The sequence below is a fragment of the Pollicipes pollicipes genome, unplaced genomic scaffold, assembly GCF_011947565.3.
Source record: "Pollicipes pollicipes isolate AB1234 unplaced genomic scaffold, Ppol_2.1 Scaffold_7261;HRSCAF=8764_pilon_pilon_pilon, whole genome shotgun sequence".
Lineage (NCBI taxonomy): Eukaryota > Metazoa > Arthropoda > Thecostraca > Pollicipedomorpha > Pollicipedidae > Pollicipes > Pollicipes pollicipes.
This window is the reverse complement of record NW_023597054.1, coordinates 47,839,911-47,848,820: the sequence shown is the minus strand read 5'-3', so window position 1 is coordinate 47,848,820 and position 8,910 is coordinate 47,839,911. Positions and strand designations below refer to the sequence as shown.

The window sequence follows — 8,910 nt, the reverse complement described above, 5'->3', positions numbered from 1 at the left end:
GATAGTTTTTCTTTTGTAAGTCCCCTCAAAAACCAAGGTTACATGGCAAAAGCGCTTCCAGGGCTGTCAGGTTGGGGGGCATACTCATAATTTTGATTTCTCCTTTCTCACGATTTCCCATTCCTTTCAGTCAATATGCATGGAACAGCAGTTTCTATCGAAAATTCCTGAATATTTTTCATAAACACTTTTTAGCAGGTGACCCCACGTCCGTTAAGAGCACGGTGACAGCTGCTGTTCCGTTCGCTGGCCGTGCCTGGCCGAACCCCACCAGAGAATAATGCGCACCCCCCGTGTTTTTTGTCCTTGCCGGAGGGTGAACGGGAATAGCGCGTGTAGGGGCGCCAGACGGGGGGTGCATGTGGGCGCCATCTTTCTCTCAAATGGGGGTCGCAGAGGTTGGATAGCTCAAAGGTAAGCGTTCCAATCTGAACTCGTCTATTGGTGGGAGGGGTAGAGGCACGCCAATATGAGGCTGATAAAATTTGTGATTGTTGTGATGGGGGCATGACGGTGGCGAGGTGCATGGGAACGTTGAGTAGCATGGTCACCGGCGGAGTGAAAAGGTGGTGCATGCACGGCTTTTGATAATTATATGCATGCTGTTTTGGCCTCTGTGCATTGAGCTACTAAGTTCAGGTGGGGTTAAAACCTCCCCCTAATCTGTGGAGCATATGGCATTCAGCTTAGTGGGGTGCTTATTCAGGTTGTTATCAGTGTAATGTTTTGTGTGTGCATGCTTAAGTTGGATTGACTATGAGCTTGAGGTGAGTGTTGGAATTGCTGATGGTATGAAGTGATGAAATGAAGCAGGGTATGGCTCAAATGTGAAAGGGCTTTTATTGACACAAACCAAAACATGGTCTATTTTAGATTTGCTCTCATGCTTACCTTAACTTTCTTTCTGTCACAGTTCAAAGAATTCCTTGCCCAGGTACTATTGTTTTAGAGACTTGATGATATGCAAATCAACCTATTGGTAGGTAGGTATGCTCCCATTGTATTGGGCCTTCTGATACTACTGATTGGAGGCCCAAGCTCACAGTGCACACTGCTGATGTGTGAGCTGTTTTGAGTAAATATTAGGCTAATTGAGATCAAGATGGGTTTGACATAGCAACCAATCTGCTTGTCCCCACCTTATTTTCCTCAAAAATAAAAATCAATGTGCCCACACTGAACTGGCACATGGATTTCATTCTGGTTGTCAGGTATGGCTTTTTCAGGTCAGGTTTTTTATCTGATATGATAATGGAAGGCATTGTTTGTGGACCTGGTATTTTGCATAGCTCCATGTGGGACCTGCAAAGAATATCATCTGGTATGAAAATTTAAAAACTGCTAGAAAGCCCTTAGAACTAGGCAAGGGATTAGTTTTACAGGATAAATTATGGGTTAGAAAACAAAATGGCCAAGTTTTTCCCCCTTAATACACTAATAATGGGTTCCTCCATAAGCTTGTTTGTCAGTTAAGATGTGAAGCATAATTTAATTTAAAAAATTGAAAATAAAACAGTAAGAACATTAGAAGCACTTAAACAGATTGGAATTAAGTTGTGTTCTTATAAGTCAACCAACAGCATGACACCTGTTTTGGATGAGGAGTGTTTGTAACTTAATTGAGGTGCCTCACCTTGCATGAAGGGTGGTGGAATGGTGCTGTGGAAATGTCTGATCCAGTCTATGCATGTAACCAGTGCATGAAACTAGTGAATGTAATGTGATTGAAGTACTGCACTATCAAAACCAACATGATGTTGATATCTTCTATTGCCTTATGGGCATTGGGCACTCTACAAACTTGATGGCTGACCAGCATCAGGAGGTTAGGTAATAATCCGTCTGACAAGGTAGCACTACCGGTTAGATGTGTTTGAGTGCCTTATAGTATTGTGGTCACTTGAATGCAACCATGGTCTCAGAAATGTGGAGGTAAAACAGCTGAAGGCAAACTTAAACCTGTTAGATGCTTGTGATAAGCTCATTGGATGCAACCTGCTGCTATCTTTTGAATGAAAATGTGTAGTGCTAGATTTCAATGTATAAGTATTATTAACTTCTCATGTAAAAACAAAAAAGTTTGTGGTATGTGAGCCTGTCTACTTTTTATAGAACAAATCCATTTGATTGAAGTAAGAAGGGTTCTATACATGCTTGTGGTGTATGGCAGTTGTTAAGGGAGCCTGCACGCCAGGCAAGTGGCAGTTGCGAAAGAGAGTTGGCCTGGACAAGGTGGCGCGTGGCAGGGGGCGTGAAGTGTTCGGATGCCTGGGATGTTGTATTATTGCTTTTGTTGTTATTGCTAAGTGTTGGGCAAATACTCACAGTAACACCTGACTTAGTGTTTGGTCAGGCTGTGAGAGCAGACGATACTACAATGCTGTTCGCTGTCAGGTTTTGGTTGATTGACCAGAAGATATATCACCAGTTTGTGTTTTGCTTTTGTTTTTAGGTATATATGTCTATCAGTGATGTTGCAGTATTCTTCCCTGCAAAGTGAAATATGATCTGTGGCATTTCTTCCTAACAGTGTATTTCCACATGTATAGTATCCAGCATGTTATGCAATGTGTTACAGCATGTCTGTTGTGTCAAGTTGCATCTGCTTATCCACCTGCATTAATTGTGCCATGAGTTGTGATCCCCGTCTTGACCTGTGACCTCCCTTTCAGCGGTGGGGCCTGTGATGGCATCTGGACAGATGCCTCCGGTGGGGCGGGGCCAGTGCTGCATGCTCTGCTACAGTCCCTTGTATGGCACTGGACTCAGCATATACCACTCCAGGACCTACCATGCTGAGAAGAGCCTCTATGCTAAGCTGATGGAGGTCACAAATGTAAGGGGTTAGGCAGTTTTGGTATGTGAAGTTTTGTTAGGGATGAGTTGCAGTTTGGTGCTTTTGTGCAGCAAATTCTCACAAGGTTTGAAGTTTGTGTGCTTGTTGTGGAATGAGGTCATGTCTGTTATCTGTGTACTTGTGTGGGGCAAGGTTATGTTTGTTCATCTTTGTGCTTGCTTCTGCTTCAAGGTTATGCAGTTTTGGATTGATTGAGCATCATGTTGTTTTGCAGGCAATTGACACAATCTCATGATTTAGCAGCCCAATGAGCAAGAAGAATATGAAAGTTGATGACATAAAATATTTAACTTTAATCGACCCTCATATGTCACCTGATTGTTGTATAAGTGGTCTGGGACAACAGTCATGGCCATTACAAAGTTCAACATTTGGAAATAAGTGTGAAGAACAGTGATTAACTCAGAACAATGACATACTTGCTTTTTGTCCTGTTTTTTAGTCATTATCCCATGCTCCATTTGTTCCACCCATGTTACCTTTTCACTCCACAAGCCACCTTCATCATGTTGGGAACAACTTGAGGGTTAAGTTTTTTGTCATTTTTCAGTGGGTGATTGTGTGGAGTCATGCTGTGCATGTTGTGAGTTCTGGGAGAGTGGAGGCAGGCTGGGCATGCATAGGTGGCAACAACTTTGGCAACATCCTTCTGGGCATAGCAAAGGGGGAGGATTCCTGATGCTGGACAGTAAGGGCCATAGCAGATGCTGGCGAACACTCGCACGACCTCGGTGATTTTTTTATTGCACATCAAATTTCATCCTACATAACACGTGTTGGGCATATACTGAGATAGAAGTGAGGCTAGGAAATGAATATCTTGAGAAAAGCAGTGGCACTGAAAACGACAACAAAAGTAGGAGCAAGGCAGCCAGAGATTGAACAACACAGAGCAGGTAGTGTCCGCATGAGGTCTCACGATTTAAATTATCGCGCCACTCACCAAAATCACCAGAACGGCCACCTTGCGGCATTGAGGAACACCACAAGTTAGCACCGAAGAGTACTTGCGGTCACTGTCGCTTGGGCACACTGTCCGCTACCATTGCACTTCAGCAAAACAGTCAGCAAAATGGTGTGCTTTGCATGGTCAGGTGTAATGGAAATGCTGCAATGTCACAATACAGTATGCAAATGTTTACAGTGTGCAAATGAAAACCCATTGTAAGATGACGTTTATTTGCTTGGTATTAATGTTCCTACATGATTGCTTTCTGCTGTATTATAGAATAGTACTGGTGATTGACTGGTGTGGGGTACATTTATATTCACCTGAACATTCACATAAGATTATGGTGAGGTGACATGTACTTACCATACATTTATGCTCACATGCACACCATCTCTCTACAGTGATGCAATAGGTGATGCGATAGGACGCTGAAGCGTTGTATGTTTGTGCCCGCCTGTGGGACTCACGTTATCACATTACCTGGAGGTGATGCAATAGAACGCTGAAGCCCTGTATGTTTGCTGCCCGCCTGTGGGACTCACGTTATCACATTATCTGGAGGTGATGCGATAGGACGCTGAAGCACTGTATGTTTGCCGCCCGCCTGTGGGACTCACGTTATCACATTATCTGGAGGTGATGCGATAGAACGCTGAAGCCCTGTATGTGCCCGCCTGTGGGACTCACGTTATCACATTATCTGGAGGTGATGCGATAGAACGCTGAAGCGCTGTATGTGCCCGCCTGTGGGATCCCGCTCACGGTATCACATTATCTGGAGGTGATGCGATAGAACGCTGAAGCGCTGTATGTTTGTGCCCGCCTGTGGGATCCCGCTCACGGTATCACATTATCTGGAGGTGATGCGATAGAACGCTGAAGCGTTGTATGTTTGTGCCCGCCTGTGGGATCCCGCTCACGGTATCACATTATCTGGAGGTGATGCGATAGGACGCTGAAGCGCTGTATGTGCCCGCCTGTGGGATCCCGCTCACGGTATCACATTATCCGGAAAATGACCATTGTCGTCGACGCACCCTAAAACACCAATCACAACTTGGTTCACCAGCATGTAGGTCCGTCTGTGCAATCCTTATCGTCAGGATTGAATAATGACGTTGATGCGCCGTTCATTGTGCCGGCTTGTGCCATTGCTGCCGACGGCATGGTGAGATGACGTGGATTTACTGCGTGTTCGCTGACCCGCGCGCCGCTGTCGACAGTACACGGCCAGCATTCCGCAGCTGGTCAGCGACATGATGTGCAGCATCTGCTACACCATGATCTCGCAGGCCGACCAGCTGGACAGTCAGCTGAACCACGTGACGGCGCACATCCGGGCCCTCTTCCACAAGATGGTGCAGATCCAGACGGAGGCCGTGCGTCTCAATCGGGCCGCCCAAGCAGGGCAGGGTGCGTGGACTGTGGGCCGCGTGTCTTAATCCGCTGCATTCGGGGCACGTGACTCCTCCTCGGCAGTGAGCGCAGGCTGCTGTGCCATTGTTAAGGGGGGGGGGGGGGGGTTCTATGTAGTACAAGGACGCTGATTTATGTCGTTTTGGTGGGGTTAGACGCGTACAGAAATTGCTCTGCGTCCGTTGTATGTTGAGACTAATGGTAGAAGTGATGCTTGCGTCAAGGCAGCCAGGGGCGTAGCTTCATAAAGTGAGTTAGGGTTGAGGGGCTGAGCAGTAAACAATGAGGCAACCTACACGTAAAGTACGCCAACAAACGGACTTCTCCCCAGATGTGGCCCACTTTCCTTTCAAAGCTGGGCGGGGGACGGTGGAGCACAATAGGAAATTCACATTCACTGAAGCTGAATAGGAAATTACACCTTTGAAACCGGTGGTCGTGTATACCGCGGCGTGGCGCGGCGCACTCGTCAGTGTCTGGCGCGGCTCGGCTGGGTAAGCGCAGTACTGCTGGAAGTGCGCGTACCTGCTGGCCGCCCCCGGTGCGGGCTCGCGGGCGGCTTGGTGACGGTCGGTGTGGGCTTCAGACGCTCCGGCGGCGCCCCCTCGGACCGGCTCCAATGGCGCCGGCCTGCACCTGCCCGGCCCGCCCGGGCCCGGCCCCGGCCCCGGCGACAAGACCACCCGCCCGCCCGAGCAGACGACGCCCACCAACCTGCAGCTGTTCAAGAAACCAGCCAAAGAGGTGCGACCGGTGCGCGCGTGGATGAGCGAATGTGGGGGAGGATTGAATGCGAATACACGCGCACCATGAGCGCAAATCTCGCACGGTTTTCAATCATTTATGCTATTGTGTTAGTCCCCAAGTCGCCGTTTCACGGATAATGGGAAAACATGGCCGTAATTCCTTTTAATGGATGTGCTGTCGCCCATACGGATGCGCATGTTCAGTGTCACACTACCGGGACGTCTCGCTGACCGTCCCGCGTGCCCCATGTGCCGGCAGCAGTCTGAGGCGCCGCAGCGAGCGGCCTGGCCCTCCTCTAGCTCGGAGAGCGGTGACGGCGCCGCGCTACAGCCTACCACGGCCGCGTCGCCGGCGCCCGAGCCCGGCGACGAGGGGCTCTTCAACATCGGCGCCTTCCTGCAGACGGACCTGCGCGAGGTGGGCGGGGAGCCGGCACCGCGCGCGCCCGCGCCCAACGTCGCGCAGACGGGCGACTTCACCGACAAGTTCGTGCAGGGTATGGAGTCGGACGACGCGTACCGCTACCAGTGCGTGCTCTGTAACAAGCTGGGCGATTGCGAGGAGGCCATCCGCCGGCACGTGCGCACCGATCACCCGGGCGCCGACCGCATCAGCTTCCCGGCGCCACCGCCGCCGGCCAAACGGTCGCGCGCGTCGGCCGGCGCCGCCAAGCCGGCCAAGATGGCGCGTTCCATCACGGCCACGGCACCCGCCATGGCGCAGAAGATCGCTGAGCGCGCCTACGTGTGCGTCAGCTGCGACAAGGCGTTCGGCTGCGAGGCGTTCCTGACGCGCCACGTGGAGGCGCAGAAGTGCGGCCAGATGTTCAGTTGCCAGTACTGCGCCAAGGAGTTCACGCGCTCTGACAAGAAGGTGCGCCACGAGCGCTCGCACACGGGCGAGCGGCCGTTCAGCTGCGAGTTTTGCGGCAAGACGTTCTCGCGCCGCGACAAGTGCACCAAGCACGAGCGCACACACACGCGCTGCCGGCCGTTCGAGTGTCACTCGTGCCGAGAGGTGATGGGGACGGCGGCCGAGTACACTGCGCACCGGCGACACTGCGGCGACCGCGCCTCGTCGGCCGCTGCCGCCGCCGCTGCGGCGGGGCGCGCCTGGCCGCCGCAGCAGGCGGCCGCCGACGCCTGACGAGCGGCCGACGTCACGGCTGGCGTCACGCGTGACGTCACCCTGACGGGGCGGGTCTGCGCGGTGGAGGGCGCGTACTGCCGGGCTTGGGCTGGTGGCGGCGCGGTGCCCGAGGACTAGCGGCGGTGGTCTGCGTGAGGCGTCTGTTGGCGCGGCAGGTGCACGCTGACACGAGCGGTGGTCTGATGTTGCCGACCGGTGCCGGGGGCTGTCCGTGGATCGGAGGCGTCCGGCGTTGTCGTGTGACCGCGATCCTGCCCGCGGCTGTTCCCAGCTAGTTCCAGGACTGACCTGCTGTAGCACTGGAAGTCCCTTGTGGCGTACCTGAATGGCAGCATTACGCGGTAACACAGGTCGACGAGCTTTTCCTGCCCCAGGGTTCCCTCGCATTCGATGTCGGTGGCTGTCATTGATCGCATGGGCGCTGGATGTCAACTTGGGTAACTCGCAGTAGCTCACACGCCATGATATGAAGCACGCTGATGGTTGGTCTTTCGTTGAGGGTGCCCTGTTCCGAGCAAGAACTTGCATCGCGTTTCCGTAAAAGACTGCCGAAGCTCACGTATAAGCCGGGCAGAAAGCTCGTGCTTCTGCGCGAAGCTCTGAATCGCTTGTATTAACACGTCTGGAGAGAAATAAGTGATCTTCCACTGGACTAGCCCGCGCATGCCGTGCCAGCTCGTCCGTGCTCCCATTATGACCACGATTTGGATGATCGAGGATCGAAGATGGGAGTGTGGCCCAGCTCAGCGGCGGCACGGCTCTGCCGGCTCACAGTCGTGTTGGTGGCGTCTGGTCTGGAAGAGCTGCGGCCTCTTTCCCCGGCAGCCACGGTCCGTTGTCGGCCTCAAGCTCGCGGCCCCGGCTAGTATCGCGCTAGGGCTCCCCGGTGAGCATTTCTTGTGGCGTGGAACACGTGTTACTGTGCCACCCCTCCCCCTCCCACTCCCCTTCCCTTCCGATAGATTGCTCTGATGACAAGCGGCTTCTGAACGATTCGTGTACCAACAGGCTGGTGCCGTTGTGTCTGAGTGGGGCGCGGACTCAGACTCCTAGGGCTCCTGGAGCTTCTGGGATAGGGAAGGGGATCCCTGGGACGCTCTTTCTGCAGTGGATAAGTTATACCCTGTGTGCCCCCCGCCCCCACTCTGGCTTTAAAACGATTCTGATGCTTTCACGCCCTGGCATCGAGCGGGTTCACCTTGCTATAAGGCGTCTCTCTAAACTGCCCCTAACTTCAGTTGCCTGACGTTTCTCCGCACCACCCCTTTGCGGATATGGTACGGTTTATGATGTGTGATAATCGTGGTCACCAATGTGTCGAGGCATCTTATACTAGATGATCTGCACCCAAATTTTTCCTGGTGATAGATGGCCAGGATTGTGAAAATGTGCAGGCCTTAGGCCAAAGAACGTCGCGACTCGCAACTGAACGAGCTAGGTAATGGTCACGCTGTACTATTTTTGTATTCATAAAGTGCCATTTTGAAGTCATGATTTGTACGCTGTACAGTGCCTCTCCATATTTTGTATGACCCGTGTGCATAATAAAGTTGGGTTGATGATTGCCCGTGTCTGATTTGCAAGCGCAGAGACGACGCTCGGTGTCTTACCTCCAACTTATAAACCACATGCGGTGAGGCGCAGCAGTGGACATTGCTGGTCTCGACGTCTCCGAAATGGCCAGACATTGACTTCATTGGCAGACTGGACCTCATACGCACACGAGCTGTTCATTGGCACCAAGCGACCTTCGCACGTCCAGCGTAGGGGGCGTATCAAAAGAAGGCGG

The 8,910-nt window shown here is 52.1% G+C and overlaps 1 protein-coding gene across 2 annotated transcripts; it reads left to right on the top strand.

Annotated features, from left to right (window-relative positions):
- Positions 1-107: 107 nt before the first annotated feature.
- On the top strand, positions 108-8,685 carry LOC119112472 (zinc finger protein 768). Of its 2 annotated transcripts, none has more exons than XM_037236673.1 (5): positions 108-414; positions 2,673-2,836; positions 5,033-5,222; positions 5,812-5,969; positions 6,234-8,685. In XM_037236673.1, the coding sequence occupies exons 2-5, from the start codon at positions 2,687-2,689 to the stop codon at positions 7,116-7,118; spliced, it is 1,383 nt and encodes a 460-aa protein (XP_037092568.1). In that variant the 5' UTR covers positions 108-414; positions 2,673-2,686; the 3' UTR covers positions 7,119-8,685. The 2 variants fall into 2 exon arrangements, with proteins under 2 accessions (XP_037092568.1, XP_037092567.1); XM_037236672.1 differs by having other exon boundaries at positions 109-414; positions 6,231-8,685.
- The last annotated feature ends 225 nt before the right edge of the window (positions 8,686-8,910 follow it).